This window comes from Rhodamnia argentea, chromosome 3 (genome assembly GCF_020921035.1).
Source record: "Rhodamnia argentea isolate NSW1041297 chromosome 3, ASM2092103v1, whole genome shotgun sequence".
Classification (NCBI taxonomy): Eukaryota; Viridiplantae; Streptophyta; class Magnoliopsida; order Myrtales; family Myrtaceae; genus Rhodamnia; species Rhodamnia argentea.
Genome location: NC_063152.1, coordinates 4,247,985 through 4,275,954, shown reverse-complemented (window position 1 = coordinate 4,275,954; position 27,970 = coordinate 4,247,985). Strand labels below are relative to the sequence as shown.

Genomic DNA, 27,970 nt, shown 5'->3' with positions numbered 1-27,970 from the left:
TAGCCTAGACGGCTAGAAAGTTGGCCGATCCGTTCTCTTTTATTTTAAGAAATTGAGATTGGCAAGTGCCACCCAGCTCAAAACGTCCAACTAACTTGACTAACTCCATGAGCTCTCACCAAAAAAAAGAAGCTGAGATATCAACTAATATACTCAGTTGACTCTAACGAACGAATGGAAAAGCTAATACACGGACAGCAGTAGCGAATAACATTTGCTTTGCGCCCTGTTCTACTCTCAGATGTCCATGCAATATTCCCCGACAACTAACGTTATCTACTCTGCATACTCTACCCTACCCTCAAGACAGTGTTAAAGTGTTAAAGATAGAAAACATACTATGGCTCCGCTTCAATATCTCGAGCACTCCTTTTGGATCCTTGATAGTCGGCAGCAACAGCTGGAATATCAACGTCATCTTTTTAAACAAGAAAATGACATTGGCGAGTGCTTCAAGCTTGAAATATCAAACAACTCTATAAATCTCTGATCCGATACTCTAGCTTTAGTGCCGGCAAACCTCTGGTACTCATCAAAGATAGAAGACAGACACCACCTTTGTAACTTTCTTAAGCATCCCACAAGACAACCGGTTCGGTGCTGCAAGCCATTGATGAGCAGATCGTTGGTCAACATTGGCTTGTACCTCAATCTTCAAGAAAATAATGGGTAAACAGGAAAAGAGGGGTACCTTCCCACGTTTGCAGTGGATTAAGACAGGGTGGTTCCTCACATCTGCAATCAAAAGGCAAGAACCAAATACTTGAGCAAATGATCAACAAGCAAGCTCACCACTCATAATGTGAAGTCACATCATATATGTAGTTATACCAAGGAGTACTTTCAGGGATTCACGAATTGCTTCCTGTGGAATATTGACGAAAGGCTCCTGTACAGAGTAAAATTGATCAATCACAGGAACTGTTACGGTATGTTAGGAATTGATCAAATATACCACTTTTTTGGTAACAAAATGTGATTTTTCTACCACAGCCCTGTATATTCTAAATATTGATCATCTCATGAGGACTTAAAAGGAAATTGTTGACACAGAAAAGAAAAACACGAAAGCATACAGTGCACACATCACGTAGTAGATTCAGAAAACGTTGTTGTTTATTTTTGTTTTCCTTTTGGTGGAGCAAGAGAATTTTATTGCTTCAATAAAGGAAGCAGAGTGAGTCTTACAAAAGGAACCTCAAAATGCAGTAGCAAGCCTCAATGTCTGACCAGAAATTAAAGTTTAATACCCCCTACTTACAATTCCTTAGTTCTCTTAGCTCAATAGATTGTTACAAACCATAACTATTCACTGTCCAATTTCCCAATACCCAGCATTGCTGCAACTTCGGATTATCTTGTTATTATCTAATCTTGTCCACCTGTTTCACATCTCAGATTCTCAACACTAGCAAGGTCCCATGGCGTGGGTTGGTTTAACCTAAGACTAGCACCATCTGTAGTTCCAGCTGGTTTGAGAAGGACACATAAAAAGCAAGTTCATCCATAAAATGAAACTTGGGAGAGCCATGTGTATCTGCCACTAAAAGAGATTGTATCACACCCCAAGTGAGTGCAAATTACAGATAGAAATTGAAGCAATTTACTTCATATTCTCGAGTCTTGTGGGTAATTGATATCAATGCATCCAATCGACATAGATTCGAATTCCGACCAGCAAATCACATGTCACAGGACATTTGTTTAGGAGGCACAGAAGAGCAGGATCATCATTGTCTTGCAAGAAGATTGATTGGGTTTCTATGACCAGTAAGATCTGCTGAAGCATGACACCACAGACATCAAATCCACTCAAAATGACCTAGGTGCAAGAAAGCAGCAGTACTGGTTTCTTATGAAAGCAACACCTGTTCAACAATGCTAAAGGCCATCATTCTTCACCTTGATACATCAAAAGGATTGCAGTCTTCGTAAAGCTGAGGGCTACCAACAACTAGCCCAGCATCCATCTTTAAATAGCATGGATTGGCAGTTTATCTTTTTGGCAGCTTCACTGGAGGCAGGATGATTCACAGGTAAAGTGTTCTGTTCTCATCTTTGCGTGTTTACCCATTTCTTTTTGCAAAGAGAACCGTGGGATGATGTGAATGGACCCCTAGCTAATTCTTAAAAAAGTAGCCTCTAACATGGTATATAGTAGTAAACCATATGAAGTGGAGGTTGGACTGTCCTTACTCCATCCGACATGCAAGCAGAAGCATCAAGAAGACTCAGCAGCTAATTCATTGCCAAAAACCCATAGGCCATAACATTTTAAAAAGGCAAAATCCAAAGGCTATATTAGCATCAACTGACCAAACTTCATAGTCATGCAAAAAGCAGAACGAGGGTATCTCCGCAATCCAGATATCACTTAGCTAGATATGTTTAAGAATCCTCTACAGAGTGACACAAATTATCATCAACAACTACAAATTCCAACGGTTAACACTTCTATCCCCAATTCCTAATTTAAATCAACCATTAAATTTTGCTTCCAACAATCCGATTGCCACTCAGTAAGTCACGTCATCTAAGCAAGGAGAAAAACAACGGCCAATCCAGAGCATTACCTTGCATCCCTCGATGCCGAATTGGAAAAACTGAATCCCATTGGCCTTCAGGAACTCGTTCATCGCCTCCGGATAAGGCTCAGGACACAAATATCTGCACAATCCCATAAACCACAACCACAACCACGATCAGCCACATTCAAGACACACACACACACACACACACACACACACACACACACACACACGGAAACGCCAAATTCACCAAGCAAATCGCGCCAAAACAGACCCGCGACGTCACACTCACATGACCGACCGGAGCCCGAGCGACTGCAGGAAGCCGAAGTTGGCGCCGTTGGGGAAGCCGGACCTGAACACGCCGCCATCCACCATCGCGAAGTTGAGCGGGGGCACGAACAGCTCGTCCCCGTCCCTCTCCCCCTCGGCCCCGTTCGCCGGAGCCCCCGCCGGCGAAAGCCTCCCGTCGACGCCCTCCGGCGGCGGGGGCGGCGATCCGGTCGCCGCCGCGCACACCTCGCCGTCGAAGGCGTCGAGCGCCATGGGCCCTTTCGCGCCAAAAAAAAATTCAAAAACCAGAGGAACCGAGGAACCGATCGCAGGGATTCAACTCCGGTATCGGGTTCGGGGAATCGGGATCGGGATCAGGATCTTCGTGTGGAGAAAGGTGGAATTAGGGATTTGATGACCGAAGAACTTTTGGGTCTGATCTGTTGACTTTTCTACGCGGAGGTCACGCCCGCGTTTAGCACTAAGCACTCGCGCGCTTTTGCCGTGGACAGCAAGGCAAAGAGGGGAGGCGAGAGTGTCGAAATTGCAATGCTAACTGCTGAGCAGGGAAACCCGGAAACCCGACCCAAAAGAGGTCAAACCATGTCGGTAGCGAACATCCGACCGGTCTAATATTTCGAGCGTTCGTTGCCTCGTGCGAAGAGTCTTTTTAATTCCCGACACGCCGGGGCTTCCGACAATTCGACAAGTCAATCGGACTATCCTGACAGGTCCCTAGGTATAAATTGGGAGATCCGATCGAACATTCCGTGATGAAGTGCGAGATTCTAAGGATATCCGCCCGGTCCTCCCCACTTTTTTTATTTACGAATTGGGAAAGTGACAAGAAAGACGGAAAGAGAAGGGGATAAATTTAGAGCAAATAATCTATGTGAGGCCGCGTTAAAAACTTGCCGTGAACGTTGGGAGTGTGGCTAATTTTTTTAGTCCTGCGGTTGGTCCGACCGATAATTCCTAGAAACTTCGGAAATTGGTAACTTAATCCGGTTGAATTTGACAGGTGGAGAGACCATTCTCTTCTCTTACTTTAGGATGTGGATTTGATGAAGGTGGGACGAAAGTGGCGCTAGACAACGAGTCAAAACGGTCCACCGATTTTTAATACGGCTCGCGGCTGCACCGAAAGTGAAGTTTGAGAACCGAATTTCCTTTTTTAACTTGGTATTAGTTTGTTTCGTGAAAAATATGGTATTTATTAAAAATATTTTTCAAAAATGATAATATTTATCGATATTTCGTATGAAAATTTTAATTTGATTTTCTTAAAAATACATATACTATTTGAGTGCTAATAACTTGCGCATAAGCAGTAGAGGAGCCAAATACGGGCACTAGAGTCTCCGATGCGACCTCGATAGACCCCGGCCCGAGCGTTGAGGAACAGGGCATGGGCACATGGATCCGAGGCACCGAGGACTGGTATGATTTCAATTGTTTGAACACCAAACCGAACCGAAAGCTCAGAGTGGAATTGAACCAAACCTTTAACGGCTTTCGTTCGGTTGATTCATTTCGAATACGCTCGATTTGGTTCGATTATATTAGGTTGACATTGGAACAATCATTATCATGGACTGAGTGTAAAATCCCTCTTTCAGCAACTAGCATCCGTTGATATTGCTCGGTCCCGGCCAAGGCCGTTCAATGGGCAAAAGGGCACCACGCTCGCGAATGCGAAAGTTCTGACCTCATTTTCCAACTCCGTGGGGTGCATGAAAGTGTACAAGGAGAATTTGGGCATGCAAGTAAACTCCGGCCTCCTAAGGGCGAACCACCGCGGCATGGTGGTACCTTTAGAGCTACTTGAACGTCAAGCGTATTGGTTCGGATGGTAAAAATTACCAAAAAGCACTAAACCTACTGAATTTGTGTCAATTCAATGTGAAACCTTTCAATTCGATAAATTTGATCTTAAACATTTTGACAATTTGCCAATTGAGTCATTTCGGCCCATTTTGACCGGAAATTGCTAACGTGAATACCGGTTATCTTACATCACACGGTTGGGCTCTCGCTTGCGACACGGGGGGCCGCGAAGGCCCCTAGAGAGGCCTTGGTGGCTTGCGAGAGCCATCGACACAATTAAAAAAAAAGAAAAGAAAAAAAGAAAAACATTTAAAAAATTATCTACGCCCATGATGGCTTTGCCAAGTAGGACGATAGGCATTCACGTCGCTGATTTCCGATCAAAATCGACAAGTTGCCGACTGATTTGGCACAAGTATAATTTTTTTTTTTTGTTGTTGTCATTTTCTTGATTTTGAATGTGGACCGTGCATGAGATCGCGACAAACGCTCGCGGCTCGTGTGCTGGACGCTAGGCCGACCCGACCTCACTCGGAAAGAGGCTTTGGTACGGTTTTTGCTTTAGAATTTACGTAGTAAGTCGGTGGCAGATCGCGACTTCACCGAAGCTACCGGCGACCGCGGGGGATGGACCCCATCTCTCAACTCTCCCCTTTCCTTCTCCGCAATCCGCACGCGTCTCTTTCCTAGAAAAGAAGATAGATGATGATCCGTGCGGATGACTGACACCTTTTACTTCCGAAGGGTCCTTTGCTTTTCCGACAAGAGTTCCTTGGGACACGCCGAAAGAGTCCGGACACGACTCGTGATGCCGACATGCCTGGAGAAAATTATACGAATAATGAGACAAATGATTCCTAAATTTTGTCTCAATATATAATAGGATCCTTAGATTCTTAATTTGTTTCATGTGATTATCGAACTTTTGGTACATGTTTAATGTATGTTCTTCCATTAATTTAAGATTAGAAACATTATTAAACTTTTTCATGCAGCATAGGAATTACATTAAATATGTATCAAAAGTTCGGGGATTACATTGAATAATTGAAAGTTCATGAACCATATTGAACATTGTGCTAAAATTTAGAGACCACATTGAATAGATTAAAAATTCAGAGATCGCATTGTACATTGGACTAAAATTTTATGCACCATTTATGTCAATTTTCCAAATTTTTAAGGATTAGGTAGGATCACGATCACATTCCCGAATGTTGGACGACAAATAAGCTGGGGAGAACCGACGACGACTCAACGGGCCCATACGGTGCCGTTCGCTTCTTCATCTTCTTGAAATCCAACTATTGAAAGCGCAAGGAAGCCACGAATGTAGACGACAGACAAGGAAGTACCGCAGTCTCCGTCGTGGGATTTTGGCCCGACCCGGCCCGGCCCATAGTTGAGCCTATCGCTTCACTTTTTTTTTTTTTGGACGAATATCGCTTCACTTATGATGATGATTAACTGAACATTTTTGGGAGCTAGAAGTAGAAACAATTCTCTCTCTCTCTCTCTCTCTCTCTCTCTTCAAAATGATAATATTTGTTGATATTTCGTATGAAAAATCTGATTTGATTTTCCTAAAAATACATACGCTATTTGAATGCTAGTAACTTGCGCATGAGCAATCGAGAAACCAAATACGAGCACTAGAGTCCCGAGTGCGGCCTCGATAGACCCCGGCTCGAGCGTTGAGGAACAGGGCACGGGCACTCGGGTCCTCTATGCCGAGGACTAGTATGATTTCAATTGTCTCAAGACCGAACCGAACCGAAAGCTCAGAGTGGAATTGAACCAAACCTTTAACGGTTTTCGTTCGATTGATTCATTTCGAATCGGTTCGACTATATGAGGTTGACATAGGAACAATCATTATCATGGAGTGAGTGTAAAATCCCTCTTTCAGCTACCAGCATATGTTGATACTGCTCGGTCTCGGCCAAGGCCGCTCAACTGGCAAAAGGGCACCACGCTCGCGAATGCAAAAGTTCTGACCACATTTTCCAACTCCGTGGCGTGCATGAAAGTGGACAAGGAGAATTTGGCCATGCAAGTAAACTCAGGCGTCCTGAGGGTGAACCACCGCGGCATGGTGGTACCTTTAGAGCTACTTGAACGTCAAGCGGAATGGTTCGGATGGTAAAAATTACCAAAAAGTACTAAGCCTACTCCATATATGTCAATTCAGTGTGAAACCTTTCAATTTGATAAATTTAGTTTTAAACCTTTTGATAATTTGCCAATTGAGTCATTTCGGCCAATTTTGACTGGAGATTGCTAACATGACTATTGGTCATCTTACATCACATAGTTGGGCCCTCGCCTGCGACACGTGGGGCCGCGAAGGCCCTTAGCTAGGCCTCGGCCGCCTGCGAGGCCGCCGACACAATTAAAAAAAGAAAAGAAATTTTTTTAAAAAATTATCTACGCCCACGATGGCTTTGCCAAGTAGGACGATAGGCGTCCACGTCGGTAATTTCCCATCAAAATTGACAAGTTGCCAAAATATTTACCACTGATTTGGCACAAGTACAATTTTTTTTTTATGTTGTAATTTTCTTGATTTTGAATGTGGACCATGCATGAGATCGCGACAAATACTCGCGGCTCGTGTGTCGGACGCTAGGCCGACCCGACCTCACTCGGAAAGAGGCTTTGGTACGGTTTTTGCTTTAGAATTTACGTAGTAAGTAGGTGGAAGATCGCGACTTCACCGAAGTTACCCGGCGACCGCGGGGGGATGGACCCATCTCCTAACACTTACTTCCCTTTCCTTGTCCCAGACGGATCTCTTTCCTCAGAAAGATAGATGATGATGATCCGTGCGGATCACAAGTTGCACGTTGACGCCTTTTCCTTCCAAAAGGTCATTTGCTTTTCCGACAAGAGTCCCTTGGGACACGCCGAAAGAGTCGGGACATGACTCGTGACGCCGACATGCCCGAGAAAATTTTAGGGATAGCATAATGCGACAAATGATTCATGAATTTCGATTCAGTATGTAATGTGTCATTAAATTCTTAATTTATTTCGTACGATCCCCGGACTTTTGGTACATGTTTAATACCGTCCTTTTATTAATTGAACATGTGCGAAAAATTCAGGGACTATTTTGAACATATTAAAAGTTCAAGGACCATACCGAATATTATGCTAAAGTTTATGGATTATTTTGAACAAATTAAAAGTTCGAGAACCACGTTACACGTTAGATCATAATTTATGTTTACGGACCATCGATGTCATTTTGCCAAATTTTTAAGGATTAGGTGGGATCGCGATCGTATAATAGATTCCAAAACGGAGGACGACAGTCGAGCGGGGGAGAATTGACAGCTCAACGGGGCCGTACGGTGCCGTTTGCTTCTTCATCTTCTTGAAATCCAACTGTTGAAAGCGCAAATACTGCGAAGCCACAAACGTTAGACAACAGACAAGGAAGTACCGCAGGCCCCGTCGTCGGATTTTGGCCCGACCCGGCCGGCCCGGCCCATAGTTGAGCCTATCGCTTCACTTATGATGATGATTAACTAACATTTTTTTTAGGAGCTAGAAACAATTCTCTCTCTATTCAAAATGGAAGTTAGAGACTAACATTAAAATCTCGTTCCAGTGTGCCTAACAGTTCTGCATGCATATTGATGCGCAACCTTCGTGACAATCTCTATTATTTCTTCCTTAAGCTAAACATTCAGGTTATACGTACCTTAATCGTACCTCGACTGCTCATAGCTGAACTATCGTTCTTCAGACTTCGGCACAAATAAAATACGAACTTGCATCCTCATCAGCAGTCTCATTCTTGTCAGAAGAAGCAAACCGATGCCGATCAGTAGGATTGGGGATGGCCCGTGTAGAAACACCGACAATATGTCAATGAGAGATGAGCCATCATCAATATCACCGACGATCCACGGTGATGTCGCATATGTCTAACCTGTGGAGCTTCCAGATGTGAGACTTACTCGGTTGCATATAAGATCAAGATGCTGCATTGAGCATGTTTTGAGGTAAGCGTCAAGTCAGGTTATAACAAGCACAACTTAACTAAAAAATGCACAAAAGGCCTGCTGATCTGTCTAGAATTTCATGTCCTAAACGGGAATCCATTGGTTAATTCATAGACTGAGACAAGCAGATACAAGCCGCAGCATGAGTGCTAGATCCAGGTTGGTACTTGACAGAACAAACATTTGCTCTCATGTAAATGCTAAGAACACTTGCCTCCTACCTTATGCACCATATCTTGACCTGTTCAATTCAACAGAGTAGATCCAACCTTAGATCATTACTGTGAAAGCCATGGGATGTGAAATGCATCTAGAACTTAATACACACTTACATCTCCCAATGGAAGAACTTGTGCTAACAAGGAAATTATCAGAAACAGAAACTCAATGCTTTCAACAGTGCATTCAAACGGAAGGATTGATCGCATCATCGAACAGTGCGACATAAAAATCACCGAGAATTCTTTTTACACCTTGATCAGCTCACCCTAGAATTGGATAACCAATTTGGTCATGGTGAACCAAAAGAGGCCGAACAGTAGTGCACCGGGGCTTACAAAATGAACACCCATTCACAAAGATACAGTGCAAAATAATGGAAAAGGGTCACAAAGACATTTATTATTCTCGGCTATGACATCCGGAATGATTTTGCTATATCGTCTCTTTATACAATAACTATACAAAACCTTAAAATTGTAGCTTGTCGCTCCCCTTTTTAGCCTTGGTTTTGGGAAGGATCAACAGATTTCTTTATACAATCAACAATACCCTCACAGTCTGCCTGAGGAAGTACGCAACCCAAGTCATCTTCAAAAGCATACTCTGGGTTTGAATGAGGCGACTGAAGCGTCCCATGCGTCTGACATGCCTTCATCGTCTTACAGTGTTCAGCTTCATCATCTCTGATGTTAAGGAACACGTCGTACAAGTTCTCTGACAAAGAGTAACAATACAGGAAAAAACCAAGTTCAGCTGATACATTCAAAATTGATCTTCAATGCTCTTTAGAAAGATTTAAAGCTAATAATAGTTGGACAACCAAAACACCAGCAAGCTCCTGTATCCTCTGATTATTACTAGTTGGAATAGACAACATCATATACGGTCTTGCCAACCCCACTAACACCCTTCACATGAAAAACAAACTACGGCCTACAGTGTGCCAGACAAGCTGTTGAACCTTTTTATGACTAGATATAATGGGACACTCTGTACCTACTTATCATGAGCATATGTGTTCCTTGTAGGAGCTAAAAAGGAAAAATCTTAGGTTCAGACATGCAGCAAGCAATCACTTACCTATTTTTGGCCTCCGAGACTGAGGTGGTCTGGAAGTTTGAAATTCATCTGAACAAATTTATGAAAGATGTTAATAGTTAACATGACAAATGACAAAACAAAGAAAATTGGCCATACAGCAATAGGACAACACATATAAAACGAACTTACCAAACAGGTACATGTCATCCCCAGTGTAGTATTTTACGGCGACCTCAGGTGCAGGCAACTTTTTCAATTCCTCTGCAATGAAACTGCTGGTCAAAATACAGTAGGCACAACCAGATCTATCATGCATATATTGGCTAGAATTTACTCTCAAGGATGCTTCATGCAAAAACATGATCGGTGTCACCCACGAGACTGCCATAAAATGATCTAAAGATTGTACAAAACCTCGAATGTGATGTCAGGCAAAAATGAAATAATGCCATTCCCTGTCATGCTGTCAATGTGATTTTTCAGCGATTCAAATTCCAACATGGAACACTCTCATTGCTAACCCATCATGTGCAGTCTCAAACATCCACATAAGAACATCCCTCCTCCTTTTTTCCTTTTTTCCTTTTTTCAATTCAAATGAGGAACCCTCAGTTACATGAGTTCTTTCTTTAAGATAGAGTAAGTCCGCCTTGCATCCATGTATAACTGCATCAGGATTGAATGAAAGAACAAATTTCAAGACCTTCTGATCTCACCTCCTTGGGCCTTGAGAAATTTGTCATAAGTTGAAAATGCATGGCTCTCTACACATTCAGAAAAGTGATCTGGAGAACAGAAATTCCAAATACATAATCATTTCAACCTGTTGAAAAATGATAATGTGCAACATAAACAACCCCCAACTACACTCTCCTCCCAATTGAACTCTTTCACCATTCAGGAGAAGACTTAGTCTGGAGAAAAGATATGATAACTGAAGCAGTTACTTGTCGGCTCCATTAATGTGATGACAAAGTTTAAACTATATAAGTAATGCTCTAGTGGCCACTGGCTTTGAGCAATCGGTAATCTCCAGATACTAAGGCATGACAGTTCTATAGAAGATATATGCAAACTTACATGCCATTCTTGGGCTTAATGCATACATGAAGACTGTCATCAAGTAGTAAAAGATGGCAATGTGTTGGGCAAGAAAGCGGTCAAACCACCAAGCATTCCCCCCTAATTCCTGTATAAAATCCTCAACCTTATCAACAAACTGAACCAACTTACAAAAAGATATTTAGTTTGCTTTGCAGAGCTCTTATCAGAAAGTCGGTATCTGATATATACATTCAAAAAGCAAATAGAAAGACATTACTTCCATGATAAGCAAATGGTGCATTTCATTCCAGCTTTCAGCAAAATGGACTTTCAAATAGTCAGCCCTCCTCCACCAACCAAAACTCTCATACATATGTAGAACTGACATGAAAGCTGCCAAAAGAAGAAAAAATTGACGTTAACCATTATTCCTATAGAGCATATACAAGAAAACTTCCCACTTCTTGACATTGGTGTGTGAAATTGTCATTTCAGTTCATCTCCTTATACACAAAATGCATAGTTAGTCCAGTCAATATTCTGATAACTTCATGCATGCCTCAACTATTACACAACACCTTTCTCAAAATTTAAACAGTGTCGTCAGGACATAGAGCATATGATGGAATTAAAAACCATGGTCCTATTTTTATGAGCTTGACGACTCACCAAAATAAGGAACTCTTGCAATGGTTTCCAGTACAAAGAACCTTGCATAGTGCCGATCACTGTACAAAGTATCCAGAATCTTAATCACCGTGTCCTGGAAAGAGGTTATAAGCTACAGATATTAGCATAACATCCGTGCAACTGTGAAATGAAAAATTACAATGCCTTTAATCTCTAAAGTACTAACTGAGGCACGACGCCAGAAAGAATAACTACAAGACTGAAAACTCCATTTTTGTCTTCTCCTTCTCAGAATGGAAACCTTTTTATTTAACACTAAAGCTAACTATTTTGGATCAATAGTGCATCTATCAATTTGCTCCTTCATCTACAGAGGTGGATGGAAGGCCTTACTGTAAGAAAGATATTGACAGATTGCTCGAGCTTGATAATCCATCTTTCTAGGTCGCTGGCAGAAGAACTCTCAGATGTACCATCACTGCTTCTATTCCTCTCCTTATCAAAGATGCTCTTTGATTCAAATGACTCCTCAATGACTACTTTCTCGTCATTGTCTTGCAAAAGTGCTGATCTTACAGGACAGCATTTTCTAGGGAATCATGAGAAACATATATAAGAAATCACTGAGATGAAGAAAAAGAATAATCACCTATCTTGAACTAATCCTAAAAACAGTAAATACAAGTGACACTCATAGGAGCATTGGTACATGACGATGTTGCTTGAAATTTGGCATGCCATGACGACTAATTTTTTGCCATAAGCTCCACCAGGCATTCGGTGGAGCAACACCGTCATGTACCAACCAAATGCTCAACCACTTTATACATAATTGATTTGGCTTCCATGATTGATGACATATGTCTGTACGCTTTGAGCATTTGCGATTGCAACACTGTCATGTTTTAGTACATGCTTTTGCTTGCCATGATGAAGAATTTCTTTTTCAGTATGCTTGGCCTAGCCACCCACCATGCTTGACAAACATGGTTTTTCGCTGTTACTGGACACCATTCACGATTTCCAGAAAACAATGCCTAGTATTATTACTCAGAGGTATATGATACCTCAACACATATTTAACGAAATAATTGGAACAAATGCATAATTCTCATTGTTCCCATTTAAAATAATTTCAATCGAGGAAACCCTGCCTCCAATATTTAGGAAAGACCCCATTGTGTCCTCAAGAAGAGAGGTTGGTCGAAGGACTAGGGTTGTGATTGAGTGATTTCTTTTAAACTTTTGACCTTAAACTCTTTTCTCAATTGAATATGACCTAGTTCACATGACCAGTGTCATTTCTCACCCAAAAGGTCTATGAATAATAGAGAAGTTATGCCCAACAAATACATAACCACTTATTCTGCCAAGCTTTTTGATTGGCAAATGACAAAGTTGTTAGGTCAAATACTTATCTTTTAGCCAAGAATAGCGAAATACACACAATGACATCACATGTAGCACTAATTGCTCTGGAACAAAATCATCATCACAGCATTCGAATGCATTGCCAGTTGCTCAACCAAGGAATGCTCAGTCAAGAAGAAGTGGAAAAAACATTCTTCCATCTTCTATCATGCATCCTCTGGAGTGTTTGGACTTTTGGACCCTAATTTTACTCATCCTGGGACTTTTTGGCTTTGTTGACAGCACAAATAGTTTTCGCCCGTTTAATTTTTTAGATTCCAAGTGGCAAGTATGGTAAAGGGCAGTTACACATGATAGAGGTGCACTGATAAGACTTTGTCCACTGTAAATGGCCCTCCCAACAAATATTTGAGAGACTAAGTTGTTCGATCTCCTTTAATTTAGCAATTCTTCAGCTTAATTCAGATCCTTAGCACAGTTAACACAGTCTACTGGACTGTCCAATCCATGTGCTTTCCAGAACAATTGGAAATCGGAAGCTGAGAGAAAAGACCACTTTCTCCATTATCTTGCATAGTTAGATTTTCCTGCATAAAGTTTTCACCATACACTGCTATTGTGACAACAAATTCGATTGTATAAGCCACACAGATATACATGGCTACAAATGGGCAAAGCTCTTCATCAATTCAGTGAGAGATTGTATGGGCAATTTCATGCGTGGAAGTGGCAAAATGCTTGGTTACCCCACAAACGGTCAAGAAATCATCTTCAATGTCTTAAAGATGAGAAGGCAAACAAGAAGGACAGAATTCCCTTACAGCTATTCCACATTCTTGGCGCATATTCAAGGCCAACGGCCAAAGCGAAAAATTCAGGCTCGGGTCAATCTTGGAGGTGATTAAACATCAAAGGAAGGAGCCCTAGCACCATTTTTCTTTCTAAGGAAGAAAGAAAGAAAACGAGGAAAACCCACAGGAATCACTTCCATTTTCTTCACATTAAGAACAAGAAACATACAGAAGGAGCAGAACAATTGCAACAGAAGGGCAAGACAAAGACCACCCAAAGCTGCTGATCTCCAGGAGAGAGATCACCGGAAAATGAAAGCGGGATTACCTCGGAACCAGCGCGCGCGAGGAGAGAGGCTTGAAATTCAAAGGATCTTGCGCGCCAAGCGGAGGCGAATTCCTGCGGGCCCGCGTCTTCAACGGCGACGCCGACACCGCGAACGCCGACGAGGCGAGTGCCGCCGATGCCATCTCTCTCTTTCTCTCGCTCTCACTTGCGCTCTCTCCGTGCGCAGCTCCGTGAGGCGGCGATCGACCAAATAAAAGCTCGAAGCAAAAGCCAAATGGGACTTGTCGTTCGTAGACTCTGCAACTGGAGGCGCATATTCCCTCGTGTCGTCAGAGGGACTCGTGGAAGTTGGGATTTGTCATATGTATGACCTGTTCCTTCTTCCTTCCCTTTTACGAGGAGATGAAACAGGTCGTTAATAATAAGGTTGCCGTGAGAATTGGATTAAAGAAGAGGTTAATAGGTTGTTAATGATAAGGTTACCACACAAAGAAGTTTTCGATATAATCGCGGTATCGGCTTGGTCACCGGGCGGCGCACGACTGAACCTGATTGGAACAAAGCCATGTTGACTGTTTGAGTGTAGTTCATGCTCCTTATCTACGAAAAGGCACGGGTCCCACTCCTAGGTGAGTGAGTGGGGATCCAAGGGCCGCCCTGGTGGGGTCTCAAGATGGTAGCGCCCTCTTAATGGCAGAGTGGTTTTATGGTTGAAGTTGTATTTTATTGGTAGTTTCGGTTTGAGTTTATAAATACTTACTATTATATACAATTTTTTTTTGAGCTGTAATATAGATGTGAGAGTTGCTAATTATAATGAAATCCTTTTTTAGAAATAGTCATATTTTAAGGATGAACTAGCATAGACTTTATTTTATACCTTGATTTCTCTTTTTCGCCTCAAATCTTTATTTCATTGTGCTTATGTGCCTAATCCTAACATTGACGTGCCGTTGCTCGGTCCCTAAGTCGATTGCGCTCATTCCGAGTTAGACCCATTTGCCCTCATAGGCGGGCTCATGCCCGATTTATTTTTCGGGTTTGGCCTCCTAATCGTTTGGTCCAACCTCAATCCAATTTCTCGGCCCCAAAAATTCAAGAATCACTAATTTGGTGATCACTGGATAACAAAATTAACGATGGTCATTCATGCAGTGATTGTAGAGAAAAAAAGACTATTGATAAATATTTTTCGAGTCAATTCACAAAAAATACCAAATTGGCACATGTGACAAATTTAAGCTAAACTAATTCTTTGACCATTAAAAACCCCCCAAATTGGTACACTTATGATAAATTTACTCTTCCTTAGTTTCCGTTAAATTTAAAGTCAAATTGTTAAGTTGGATGACTCGTGACCATTGATGGATGTACTAATTTGAGATTTTTATGCTATGTTTATCTCGGATTTATCAGTTTGAGATTTTCCGTGAAATTAACTCAATTTAAAGAAAACTAATAGAGGGTAAACTTGCCATAGATATATCGATTTAGATTTTTTATGGTTAAAAAATTAGTTTAGAGTGAATTTATGGCATGAAATTTCTCGACGTATTAACTCATATTTATTATCGTTCCTTAGTCCTCACCCGCATGACGCTTCATGACCCTCTTTAGTCTTTACCATATGAAGGGTGGATCAATTTGATTTCCTCCTTTCTCCTTACAAAAATCCAATTGCGCTTTACATATCGCAATGGGAAACGACAATACTAACTATTTTTCGCAATCCGGACTTCATTGTGCAATCGTCGAGGGAGTCCTCAAGCGAGTTTCGTGACAACAATGTCTAAGTGTGGATGACGACGAGACGTAACAACTTGACAAGTGGGAGGAGTTGCATGGACAAATGCCGCTAGCTAAGGCCTGCCTCAACGTTTCCCCATAGGAGGTGAGTAATGGGAGCCACCCGAACCGGACTGAACCGGCCAATTCTTGGGAGGATGGCTTCAATTTCAATTTTTTTGGAATCAATGATTTTCAGTTTGATTCCCAATTTCGGGGGTGGAACTGCCCATCCGAATCGCCCGAACCGGATCGATCATCATCATTATTTAATTTCTTAAGGGTAATTTAGATAAAGAAGTACCTCGTCTCATCGCGAAGTTGTGCTTGGAGAAAGGAATCCCGAAGGTAGCCTTCGACCAGAGTGCATGTCCTTGCCATGGACGTGTGGAAGTTCTCGCCAAAGCAGCTCGAGAACATGGTCTTCAATCTCGAATTATGTTTGCTAGTTTTGTTCATTTCAATCCGTCATTTCTTTGTCGAGATAACTCTTGTCTTGTCATTTCACTTCAAGGTCAAGCGACCGGCTCCATTAGACCATTTAGGAATCGGACCGGATCGGTTCCAGGACTAGATAGTCTAATATTTTGATTCCTGGGTGGATCCGACCCGAATCTGGATCCGATCACCCTTACTTCCTCGTACAAAACCCCTACCTCGAAGAAAATCGCCATGTAACTACGGCGACGGCTTCACAAAGAAGAATTTCTGATGTCTAAGAGGACATTTTGGCTCGCGACCATTGCCAATGATGTTAAGAAGGTTGTCGGCATAGCGTGTGACAACCAATTGCCAGGCGAATCCTCAAGTGGGACTAGCCACTTGAAGAGGCCCGAAGCAAGACACGGCGCAAAGATGTCCAAAGCCCGGGAAGCTATTCAAGTGCAACATCGAATACCGAAAGCCCATTCAAGCAAAGACCGCGCTGGCGTATTTGTTATCCACGAGCAACTTTGAAGTCTCTTTTAACTCTTGATCTACAAACCAGAGAAAGTGAATTACGCATTGTTGACACCTGAGTTTTCACCGACCGATCAAACTTAACAAATTCAAAATTCGAGACAGTTGTTAGAGAACCATTCGGGGGATGCGTACTATAGCATCACTAGGCATTGGTCAACGAGGAATGCGAATTGCACGATCGAGCTCTTACGTATAGGAAGCTCATATCACCGCATAGTTCCCGAAACGTGACTTACAAAATAATAAGAGTTGTAGTTGATTTCGCATTTTCGATAAAATCTCAGGACCATGACGAAAATACCTTTGGTGAGGCTCTCTTTTAAAATAAAGAGGGCACTTTAAATCCATACCGAACCATGAAATCGCCATCCATCGGACTGCATTACTACACCACAATGCCCACCTTTACTCAGGTCTATTTTGTCAGACCGAACCATGAAAGCTCCTCGAAAACCACATCAATATCATTTGTTGAGAATGTGCAGCAGAAACATGATACTTTAATTTAGGAAAATCACCAAGAGAGAGCCGTTTTCATGATAGCCAGCATATCTAATTATACCCAAACTTATCGAAAAAAAATTAAGCACATGAGTTATGCATCGATTAAGACATATTAACTACTTCAAACTACATTCATTTTTTTTAAATGAAATTTCTTGTTATACAACTCAAGCGTGTATTTTTAAATCTAATATAGGAGATGGGCTTCGACTCCAGCCCAAAAAGCATGCATGCAGCTTAAGAAGGATGAGATCGGGAAGAACCAAGCTGCACAGTATTACCCATGAAGTCAAACAAGACGAAGCTGCCAATATAAAAACCCGCCGTCCGATGCCAGTTGCGGCGGAAACCATGGACACGGAACCTTAATTGTGGGAGGCAATCTTTTTTGTTTCGCCATCACGACAAGACAGGTGTCGTGCCGTCAGTTGACCGTCGGCGCCGCAGTTGAGTGAGCGAGCGAGTTACCCTCCTCCTCAGTTTGACTTTTTAACCTTTTTCATCAATAAATCCGAAACATCAAATTAAACTTGTCTTAATATTTTTCTTACGGGACAAACACAAACATGCTCTGACCCCCTCGCGAATCAAGGGCCTCCTAAGTGTTTCTTATCTTGTGAACATGTTGAGTGGCTCAGGCCTCATTTTGAATTGCGGTGGGTCAATATTCGAATCATGTCTTCAAGACCGATGCGACTTGTATCTACGATTATGATGTGACGAGACGTGTGTACCTGTGTTGGATGTGTTGATTTTTGTTTGTGAAACCAACAAAACGACGCATTTTCCTTGCGTCGAAAGTATAAGACACTTTTATAAGTGAAAGGCCATTTTAGACTTCAAATAGAGAAATTGGTTAAGTGGTCTAGACCTTACTATATCCGCATATGGGTGCGCGATTATTAGGTGCACTTAACACTTGAAATTTTTGTGCAATCGCAGATCAGAATTGACATTAATTAATGATGATTTTCTTTATTTTTAAAATAATAATAATAAATTAGCTTTTGTCCCCTAGCGAAACAATGTGAGTCATTTTTATTAATTTTAATTCCGATTTTTTAATTAATTAGTTATGTCTAATGGTTATTATAGGGTGTTACAACCTTTGAAAGACTGCAAATTTTCGGACATGACGATTTTCGGACATGAAAGATTGTGTCCTAATTTGTGGTTTTTGGACATGAACAGTTATGTCCGATTACAATTTTTTTCGAACATGGAAAGTTGTGAGAAGATGTGTTTTATTTGGAATAACATAAAAAGTTGTGTTCTTTTCACTATTTTAAAACTAATGACTCTATTCATTATTAACATCTTCTTCCTCCATGTTTCTATCTTTCCAAAAGAGAAATACAACAATTTTTTTTTATTGTTTCTCTGTTAGAATTCTTGGAGAAATATCATAATTGCTATATGGTATTTTCATTTCGAGACTTTATTGTATTTTGAAGGATTTTTACCGATAACCCGTTAGGAACTTTGTGAGACAAATAATTCCTTATAGATAGTGTCATCTTACCTTCTCTTATCTCCGGAGTAGGTTTCTAGTATTGGAGTGCCCAAGAAAATTTCGATACTTTCATCCGGGGAGATCATCAAGAAAATCCAAATCCAAATTCATCAATATCTAATTGGACTCACATTAACTCAAAAGTTCAAGCCATCGAGTTATGAGCCAACTTTGATTAATTACTTCACACAACATCAATTATTTTGACATGAGACTTTTTCTAATACAACTCACATGTATATCCCGATAATCTTCCCCTCGCATGTATGTGAATTCAACATTACGTCTGCTCTAATTTAGTTCAAGTATTTTTACGCACCGACATTTCCAATCTTGAATCTCCAATCAGTAGCCTTCTAAGGATTGCAACTTTGGCAACGCGCACCTTCATCCCTAATCTCTCTCTCCAAATCGAACCGTGCAACCGCCATCCATTGGACTGCGTTGCTACACCACAACTCCTCCCTTCACTCGGGTTTCTTTCATCGGGCCGAACCAAGAAGGTTGCCTGAAAATCACGTTAATACCATTTTTCGGGAGCATGCAGCAGACCTTTGTCCGAGAAGATCACTAAGGGAGTCAACATAATTAATTGGATCCACCTTCACTCACAAACTTAAATCAATAAGTCATGGATCAATTAAGATATATTAAATACTCCAAATCACATCATTTTTTTCCAAATAAGATTTTTTTTTAACCCAATTTAAGCGTGCATCTCAACTTCTAGTAGATAACTTGATACCAGATGGGCACCAACTCAAACTCAAAAAGGCCTACATGTAGCTTAAGAAGAACCAAGTCGTCCGACATTACTAGGCCTCATCAAATCATACAAGACAAAGCTACCAATATAAGACTCGCCGTCCAAATACCAGTTGCGGCGGAAACTCTGGGACGGGCAAAGCTTTTTTTATTTTGTTCCACCATCGTTAGACAAGTGTCGTGCCGTGAGTTGACCATCGGCGAAGCAGTTGAGTGAGTGAGTGAGTCACCCTCCTCCTCAGTTTGACTTTTTCAAAGCTGTTTCATCAATAATTTCGAAACATCAAACTAAACTTGTCTTAATATTTTTCCTTTTGGGACAGACACATACATGCTCTGAGCCCCCCCGCGTGAATCAGGGGCCTACCATGTTCCTTCGTGCGTACTTCATTGCGTAACTTTTCTCTTGGAGATTTCATTTACCTTGAACTGTTTCAAAATTAAGATTTTTAACGGTTAATGTTACTAATGGAGATAGGCTTCTTCACAAAATCTTCCGACAAAAATCTAAAATTGATAAGTGCTTCTTATCTTGTGAATTGATTGAGTGATTAAGGCCTTATCTCGAATGCGGTAGGTCATTGTTCAAATCATGTCTTCAAGATCGACATAACTTGTCGCTACGCGACGAGGACCCACGATTATGATACGACGGTACATGGAGAATCTATACTCTCCTTGGTCAATACAAAAAACTTGTTTCTTATAAATTTCTAATTTCTAATAATTTAATTTTTTTAGATTGCGTTAAATATGAAAATATTCTAGCAATACGAATTGGATCGAGTAACAAGTTGGATATGGGTTGGAACTGGTATGGATCACTAAATCCGTATTATAATAAATGAGATCATAAACGGATTGAACGTGTTTATTTGAATCGAACCGCTTATGACTGGATCCAAATCCGACCCGACGTATCCATTTGTCAGGTCCAGTTGTTGGGCTACGTACGTTAGAAACCTCCTTTCAGTTTCAGACACCATTCCAATCAAGAGCCAAAAAAAGTTCCAATGGCGACAACAGCCAGCTTTGATGTTGGCTCGGCTCCCTCTTGACAGCGACCCGAGAAATCACCGTCCGCTAACCACGTAGCGTTTGAAGATGAAAGCAAAACCAATAAACAAAACGGAGATCGCCCCGCAGCTGTAGCTTTTCTCTGCTTCACATGGATCCCAACCGCCACCCTCTCTGATCGTACTCTGAAAAGATTCAGTCCATCATCGTCTCATCATCACGTAAATCTCGGATCGTTCCACCGGTCACATGAAGTCTTCTTCCCTTCCCCGCCATGGAAGATGAAGGGCAAGCGTTCGTGCCGCGGAGCAAGGTGATCTCGGGCTATTTCGAGCCTGTCGAGCTGAACAGATTAGTTTCCTGCTTCAAGTGGGTGTGCCTCGATCAGTCCAATCTGTGGCGGGCAGGGCTGTCGTGGTCCGTCTTCTTCCTCTTCACCGTCGCTGTGCCGTTGGCCTCGCATTTCCTGCTCCAGTGCTCAAGCTGCGATGCGGACCACCAGCGGCCTTATCACGTGCCGGTGCAGATATCGCTCTCTCTGTTCGCGGCGATATCTTTCGTCTGCCTGTCGCGGTGGTCTCGCAAGTACGGGATCAGGAAGTTCTTGTTTCTCGATAAGCTGTGCGACTCGAGCGAGAATGTTCGGCACGGATACTCGCAGCAGCTTCAGGTACATGTCGATTCGACTTTGATTGTCGTTCTGTTCTTGATGACCAACAGTTTTAATAGATTGGCAATTGGCCTTGCTCTTTTCATGTGTGTTGGAATTGTCCCTGGATATGTGTTAGTTAGATCATCATCAAAGTCGAAGAATTTCTAAGTGTTACTGTTGCATTTGAATTTGCTGATTGAGGAATTTCTAAGTTAGATCATCATCAAAGTCCAAGAATTAATGACCGAACAAGCTTTCGATGATGCTATTAAAAGGCGCGATTTTGAATTTAGTTGAGCATTCTTAATGTTTGCAGAGATCAGTCAAGCTGTGGTCCTGGTTTGTTTTCCCATGTTTCGCTGTCGAGACGGCCTACAAGCTCTGGTGGTTCATCTCCGGATCCACCACCATTCCTTATTACGGCAATCTCTACGTGAGCGACACCATGGCTTGCACGTTGGAGCTGCTCTCGTGGCTCTACCGGACCGCGGTTTTCATCCTCGTGTGCGTCCTCTACCAGCTGATTTGCTACCTGCAGATCCTCAGACTGGAGGAATTTGCGGAAGTCTTCCAGAAGGAAACTGAGGTGGTGTCGATCTTGAAGGAGCATCTCCGGTTCAGGAGGACTCTCAGGATCATAAGCCACCGCTTCCGAGCATTCCTCCTATCGTCCCTCATATTGATCACGGCGAGCCAGTTCACTTCCTTGCTTATGATCACCCGTTCTGGCGCTAACGCGAATATCTTCAAAGCTGGAGAGCTTTCAGTAATCTCTCTCTCACCAAAACCCGATTTTGTCTTCGATTTGGGAATAATTACTAGTCTGCTGACAGCATAACATTGTTATTTTCTGTGTCACAACAGCTATGTTCTATCAGCCTGCTCACGGGCCTCTTCATATGCCTGCGCAGTGCGACCAAGGTCACTCACAAAGCACAGTCCATCACCGGACTTGCGGCGAAGTGGCACATCTGTGCGACGATTAACTCGTTTGACGAGAACGATGGAGAGACGCCCACAACTCAGGTAGCTTCCACCCATGTTTTCCCCGTGGATGCAGAGTGGGAATCCGAAGAAGAAGAAGGAGACGGCGATGACGATCTCAACAATGCCAGAATAATGCCGATCTACGCACACACCATCTCGTTCCACAAGAGGCAAGCTTTAGGTGAGAAGGAAAACTATGGAAGAGTTCTTTTCTTTAGTCCTAGTCTAATTCCATCTTAAATAAGAATAGCCCTAATGAAGTTGAGTGACATATCTTGCAGTGACATACCTAGAGAACAACAAAGCAGGAATTACAGTTTACGGCTCTATGCTCGACAGGACTTACCTTCACACCATATTCGCGATCGACCTCGCTCTTTTCCTATGGTTGCTGAACAAGACGATCGGTATCTCCTGATCTTGCTCGAAAACGAAGGAGTTGGAAAATGGTATTGTCGCGCTCGACCCACATTCTAGATTTTGGCCTGGTCTGGGATGTATAGCGTACAGGGTCATGAGAGTTCCTATGATATACAACTTTCAGGAATAGATTGTTTCTGTATAAAGTAAAGTCCACTGTCGATTCTCTTTTGCACTGCCTCCCAACTGCGGTAGTTCTCGGGTTCGAGAGTCGGCTTAAGAAGAAATTTCATCAATCTGAATTAAGAAAGTGCACTTGTGTTTAGGTAGATTATCTGTCTGTCTTGACTTCCACTATGATCAGATTCACGTGTAGGGCCAACACAAGTAAGACCACTCATTATTCAGGGTCACAAGACTCTTGGCGGATTTAACACTTCCCTTGAACTTCATGTGAACTTCCAGTTTAGCACAGGATCTCTGAGGATAGCCAAAAGAAAATGAATCACAAGGTAGCTCTGAGACTTCAATCTGAAGTTAAAGGTACCGATAAATAGCAGTCACGAGAGCCGAAAGATGGTGATCAGTGATGACAGCACTGAATGTCGTGCAAGTCACAGACGAGCAAATCAAAACAGTTATGACTGTGTTCCGGCTCGGCTCACAGAACTTGCTTTGCTCTTGAAATACACGTGCTATTTGGCTGTGCTGAATGGAATAACAGCAGAGCAATACAAGTATTTTCTAACCATGCTCAAGGGATCTGAATAGTTATGTCTGCGTTGTACCCGAAGAATCGGATTCTTCATGAAAAGCATCGTTCTAGCTCCTTGCGTTGTTTTGGAGTTCAGATAACATCAGTGCTTTAAAGATCATGCGCGAAAAGCCTCTCGGATTTCATGAAAACAAAGGCGAAGCAGACGAAAAGGGGACACACTGCTAGTGCCACATTGTTTATTAATGGAGTCACCTGGGAATGCCTCCATAAACAAATCGACCAAATGATTTGCAGATTGTTAGACCAACCAGTACCATTCGCCGCGCCATGAGAATATGGAGAAAACAAAATCGGCATTCAGACCATAAATAGAAGTCACCGTCCATTAAGTTTTGAATCCGTCATTTGCGGTCTTCAGCAGTTTGTTTTTTTCAGTTTCTTTTGTCCTTTTTCGCTTTGTTACTGTCTTTACTGATTACACAAGAACAAGAGGGCATGAAAATGGAAATGTTTCAAGGTTAACAAGATGTCACAAGGAATATGCGACTTGGCAACAAAGACATCCGTAGTGGAATCATCGAAGAAAAATTCATTGTCTGATATAGCCAAAGTTGAATCTAGTCCAGAACATGTAAAATTGATTCTCTTAAATCATGGTGAGTCCTCCTGTGGAAGTCAGGAAGCACAGACGACTTCTGCAATGTCTGTAAGTAGTCTCTCGAGTTGATCGGCATCCTTTTTTTTTTTTTCCAGTGCTCTGAGATCAGAAATTAGTACTTTGCTAGCAATGCAAAGTGTACGGTCATCTTAGCATCATCGTTCTGCGTCCGTCTGTCAACTGCCCTTGAATTAGATCTTCCATGTTTGATTCTGATTTCTTCTGCCTGTGTTGCTTATTAAGTAGCCAGCCGATGGTACTATCGTGGTTATTCGAAGCCGGTGATCAATTGAATTTATTGCTCCACTTGCTCAAGTTTAAGGACATGAAACATTAAACTCAGTTGAACTTGCACATGCCTATTTAGATCCCATCTGGAAAAATTTTCGATACCGTTTCTCAACAAATTGAAAGCCAATGGAAACCAAAGCATATGGAGCATTGTCCTAGAAGAGTCCCTATACTGAGCCATGGACGAAAGAGCCAAGAACATAGTGTGATGTTTAACAGCCATAACTTCTGATTTGGGTCTATTAGGGACTCTGGTAATTTATAATGGTAAACCTCGCACCAAGGTCAACAAAATTCCGCATCCAATGTGTGTGTTTGAGGTCAATTTCAAGGTCGAAACTATTCCATATCACAGGTTCACGTTGCCAGAATTGTTTATTTGTGATTGGCGGGTAGGATTTGCGTGCCTTTTTTACCCTGCAGTGACCAGGAAATGCCAGTTTGCACGCCTAGACAGCGCGGGTAAACTTAAAGCTAACTTATGTATGAACTTGTGCACATTGATCTTGCACAAGCTTGTTTGCATTTTGATCAGACTCTTAGATTAACCGCACGGTGACTTCTGCTCGAAAAGAATATTCAACTATGATTTGTAATTGTTTGCTCTTCTTCTATTAGACCAATGTTGTTGTGCACGTTCCTTTTGTTGAATAACCATCTCTGCAAATTCAGCCTCAGCATCGCTCCCACGTCCCAAAATTCGGCAGCTGGGACGAGGGCAGCGACGATGTTGGATACACGGCCTACTTCGATAATGCACGCCATGAGAAAGCCGGAGTTAGGATAAATCCTAATGACCCTGAGGAGAATCCAGAGGCCTTCATGCCTGGACCCGTTGGCGACGTGGAAAGGATTTTCCGTTCAGTTCAAGCCGTTTCATCCACGAAAAGACAAGTCGGCCAAGTAAGTGCCGGTGCCCATAGAAGGAGCCATTCTGACCAACCAAAAGCAGGTTACGCTCATGGCCTGTCTTCAACAATGCAACGAGGTGGGAGGTACTCGAGAGAAAGGAATGCAAGCGATCCTTGTGATCATCCTGTAAGTTTCCTTCATGATTCAGAAGATACTGTACAGTAAATACCAAGTATTCTTTCGCTGTATCGATAAGCTTCTGCCTTAGAAAGCAATCAGAACATGCCGGGAATTGAATCTGTAGGGAATGAAGGTCATCTCTCTAATTGGAGATTTGATCATGGTTCGGTCAGAACGCAAAGAAGCTTCGTGACTTTATAAGTTAACTGATCCACAAACATCACCTAAATTCAGGGCATGAACAGAAGAAAACTGATATTGATTCTCAGCACAACATTATTTCCCTGACATCTAGGACCCGATGTCAAATGTTTAACCATCGTGTTCTCGTTAAGTTATGTCCTGGTTTTGGCCTTTGCATGATGCGCGGTCTCACCGCATCTAGATAAGCTGCACTTCGAGTATATTGGAATGCTGCACAGATCTGTTTCTTGTAGTTTGCATGCTTTGTTCTTTGAGGAAATTGTGGTTTCATGCTCTCGAGTTGCAAGCAATCAACCTTAGACATGAATTGGCCCCCAGAAACGCTCGCGTGCTCCCAAACACGGCGACTTGAGCAATGTTAGGATTCGACACGCAGCATCTTCTGGGAGCGCCTACCGAGACAAAACCAGCACAAAGACGAATCCAAACGACCCTGAGGAGAATCCAGGCGCCTTCTCATGGAGGACGGGAGGGACTTGTGGTTTCTTCCGTTCGAGTTCGACCAAATGGAGTTCGTCCCAAAAACAACACGGCACCGGCAGTGCCCGTTCTCACAGGAGGAGCTTATCCGATGAACTAAAGAGAAAGAGCTTCGGTGCAAAAAAAGGCTTCTCGCCATCACTGCAAAGAAGCTCAGGATCCTCAGGACAGAGGAACAGAGATCAACCAGTGGATTACTCTGTAAGTACCGCCCTGTTTGCGTCGCGTCAGCCCAAAAATTTTTGGAGAAAACATTTCCAAGACTGATTATGACATGACAGAGATTTCTCACTTCAATTCTTATCCTTTTTGCATTTTCCTTGCATGAAGCTATATTGTTGAGGGACCAAATGATGCTTATTACCTTTCTTTCGAGTGGCAGCATCTCGGAGCAACACCCGTGCCGGTGTTCAGCGACTGGGACGAGACCGATCCGAATTCAGGAGAAGGCTACACGGAGAGGTTCGACCGCATAAAGGAAGAGAAAGAGAGCGCCTCCTCCAACTCCCAACTGGTGCTCTCGATTCCGACCAGTTACTCAGATAGTCCAACCAAGGAGCGATTCCTTCCTTACCTATTCAAGGTAGCATTTCTTGAATTAGTATTGCAAGCAGGTGAAGGCTGTTTGTGCAACCAATTCAAAACTCGTTTCAGAAATCTAAGTTGATAGTACTATCTTGGTATCCGATCGAAAACACCCTCGAGACATCAGTGTTTTCGCAATTCTAGTTCGTGACATCGGTCCGCTTATTCTTCTGCAGACTTACTGCTGTGTGTTTTCGGGAAACAGTTGTTCACGAGATTCTGCCAGACATCCCCAGGCCGATAAACCACGATCTTAGTGCTGTCACGAAAGGGAAACCACAGACGGACCGATGATTAAGATCGACCTGGTTGGAACTGGAACCTTAGGCACATTCTCCGTTTTCATGTCATTCAGTAGGAAAAGAAAAGAATCATCTGATATCAATGTAAACAATGTGAGGATGAATTTGCCAATTGTAACTTTTACTCGTCCAGCTCTTTTGTGATTGATACTTTCGACTTCGATAAGACTTGTGACACCTGAAGCGCAAAATGCGACAGTTGATAATCCGCAAAAAACGGTTGAACACGAACCATAAGGGTCGACGAGTAGGCAGGACAGCGAATTTTCTACCTCGACAGCACGAAGCTTCTTGTTCGATTCGAATTCGATGTAGTTCAGGGGCTCATATTGAAAGGAAATCATTTTTCTTGAACATCGCATGCTTTGATGAATAGCTTGGTTGTCGACGGACAAGCAGGGCGGACTTAATCCGGAGACGAGAGCTGACTTACAGTGATTATATTGAGTGCACGGCGAAGAGAGAAGTAACACAAAAAGCGAAGAAAAAAGTGATCGTTTATATCGTTTCCTCGCACCAACCTCGGCGAACATGCCAGTAGCGGCACAAAACCACCAACGCGCGATTGTGGCCGCTGGAGAGTGGAGGAGCTTGCCCTCCACTCCGACGTAAGCAATGAGCCTGGCGGCATGGCCAATCACTATCATTTGGACACCCTTTTGGGTAGAGGAAGAATGTTGCCCTGACCACGGGTGGCCGCCGCAGGAGGAGGAGGACAACAGCGGTTGCTGCTGAGCTCGCCGGTTGGATCAGAGGGCCTGGACCGGAACTCTCGCCGAGTTGCGGCTTTCCAGTGTCACCCTTCTTCGCTTGAGCTCCCTTGGATTTGACACTACCTAAGCGGTTGTCACCACCGGCCGTGTCCGAACCGTCACCGCCACCTCTGCCATGCTTATGTGGTTAACCGTCGCCTCTCAGTGCCGTCAGGCGATTTGTTACAGCGGCGGTGACGATTAAGATGAAGTCAGAGTTATTATAATTTTGTGGGTCTCATAGTTTGACATTGAGACTAATCTTGGAGAAATCGTTCTAGTTAGGCTAGAGCATATGCCTCCAATAAAGGCCGGCACATAACATTCGTCGCCTCTCAAATTTTTTCCTCTTGTCGGGACGTTAGAAAATCGA

General features: G+C 42.6%; 4 protein-coding genes and 1 long non-coding RNA gene across 6 annotated transcripts; 2 read left to right on the top strand and 3 right to left on the bottom strand.

The window, feature by feature from the left end:
* Positions 1–162: 162 nt before the first annotated feature.
* Positions 163–3,329, bottom strand: LOC115757081 (probable tyrosine-protein phosphatase DSP4). Its single transcript, XM_030697177.2, has 5 exons — positions 2,821–3,329; positions 2,574–2,667; positions 832–889; positions 692–735; positions 163–600 (listed from the first exon to the last, which is right to left on the bottom strand). Exons 1-5 carry the CDS (start codon positions 3,072–3,074, stop codon positions 415–417), a joined length of 636 nt encoding a protein of 211 aa, XP_030553037.1. The 5' UTR covers positions 3,075–3,329; the 3' UTR covers positions 163–414.
* On the bottom strand, positions 1,154–2,567 carry LOC125314419. The gene is made up of 2 exons (XR_007197915.1): positions 1,608–2,567; positions 1,154–1,183 (listed from the first exon to the last, which is right to left on the bottom strand). It is a non-coding gene; the product is annotated as an uncharacterized LOC125314419 (long non-coding RNA).
* A 5,905-nt stretch (positions 3,330–9,234) lies between the features above and the next one.
* Positions 9,235–14,352, bottom strand: LOC115757059 (ubiquinol oxidase 4, chloroplastic/chromoplastic). The gene is made up of 9 exons (XM_030697147.2): positions 14,069–14,352; positions 11,972–12,167; positions 11,618–11,711; positions 11,226–11,341; positions 10,985–11,093; positions 10,621–10,689; positions 10,094–10,165; positions 9,944–9,991; positions 9,235–9,577 (listed from the first exon to the last, which is right to left on the bottom strand). The coding sequence occupies exons 1-9, from the start codon at positions 14,209–14,211 to the stop codon at positions 9,360–9,362; spliced, it is 1,065 nt and encodes a 354-aa protein (XP_030553007.1). The 5' UTR covers positions 14,212–14,352; the 3' UTR covers positions 9,235–9,359.
* A 6,231-nt stretch (positions 14,353–20,583) lies between these two features.
* Positions 20,584–22,909, top strand: LOC115757058. Its single transcript, XM_030697144.2, has 4 exons — positions 20,584–21,246; positions 21,545–21,994; positions 22,093–22,396; positions 22,497–22,909. The coding sequence occupies exons 1-4, from the start codon at positions 20,851–20,853 to the stop codon at positions 22,631–22,633; spliced, it is 1,287 nt and encodes a 428-aa protein (XP_030553004.2). The 5' UTR covers positions 20,584–20,850; the 3' UTR covers positions 22,634–22,909.
* Positions 22,910–24,923: 2,014 nt separating this feature from the next.
* On the top strand, positions 24,924–26,823 carry LOC115757060 (RPM1-interacting protein 4-like). 2 transcript variants are annotated; one of them, XM_030697150.2, is made up of 4 exons: positions 24,924–25,280; positions 25,797–26,159; positions 26,341–26,541; positions 26,720–26,823. In XM_030697150.2, the coding sequence occupies exons 1-4, from the start codon at positions 25,065–25,067 to the stop codon at positions 26,798–26,800; spliced, it is 861 nt and encodes a 286-aa protein (XP_030553010.1). In that variant the 5' UTR covers positions 24,924–25,064; the 3' UTR covers positions 26,801–26,823. The 2 variants fall into 2 exon arrangements, with proteins under 2 accessions (XP_030553010.1, XP_030553009.1); XM_030697149.2 differs by lacking the exon at positions 26,720–26,823 and having other exon boundaries at positions 26,341–26,665.
* Positions 26,824–27,970: the final 1,147 nt, after the last annotated feature.

Bases quoted from the DNA above. Each gene is read 5' to 3' on its own strand.
- LOC115757060 (XM_030697149.2), top strand. From the start codon at position 25,065: ATGCCTGGACCCGTTGGCGACGTGGAAAGGATTTTCCGTTCAGTTCAA. The intron at 25,281-25,796 runs GTAAGTTTCCTT...ATTGGCCCCCAG, and splicing joins GCGATCCTTGTGATCATCCT to AAACGCTCGCGTGCTCCCAA. The intron at 26,160-26,340 runs GTAAGTACCGCC...TTCGAGTGGCAG, and splicing joins ATCAACCAGTGGATTACTCT to CATCTCGGAGCAACACCCGT.
- LOC115757058 (XM_030697144.2), top strand. From the start codon at position 20,851: ATGGAAGATGAAGGGCAAGCGTTCGTGCCGCGGAGCAAGGTGATCTCG. The intron at 21,247-21,544 runs GTACATGTCGAT...TAATGTTTGCAG, and splicing joins GATACTCGCAGCAGCTTCAG to AGATCAGTCAAGCTGTGGTC. The intron at 21,995-22,092 runs GTAATCTCTCTC...GTGTCACAACAG, and splicing joins TCAAAGCTGGAGAGCTTTCA to CTATGTTCTATCAGCCTGCT.
- LOC115757081 (XM_030697177.2), bottom strand. From the start codon at position 3,074: ATGGCGCTCGACGCCTTCGACGGCGAGGTGTGCGCGGCGGCGACCGGA. The intron at 890-2,573 runs GTAATGCTCTGG...TACTCTGTACAG, and splicing joins TCGGCATCGAGGGATGCAAG to GAGCCTTTCGTCAATATTCC. The intron at 601-691 runs GTACCCCTCTTT...AATGGCTTGCAG, and splicing joins TCCACTGCAAACGTGGGAAG to CACCGAACCGGTTGTCTTGT.
- LOC115757059 (XM_030697147.2), bottom strand. From the start codon at position 14,211: ATGGCATCGGCGGCACTCGCCTCGTCGGCGTTCGCGGTGTCGGCGTCG. The intron at 11,342-11,617 runs GTGAGTCGTCAA...TTCTTTTGGCAG, and splicing joins TGCAAGAGTTCCTTATTTTG to CTTTCATGTCAGTTCTACAT. The intron at 11,094-11,225 runs GTAATGTCTTTC...GATTTTATACAG, and splicing joins ACCATTTGCTTATCATGGAA to GAATTAGGGGGGAATGCTTG.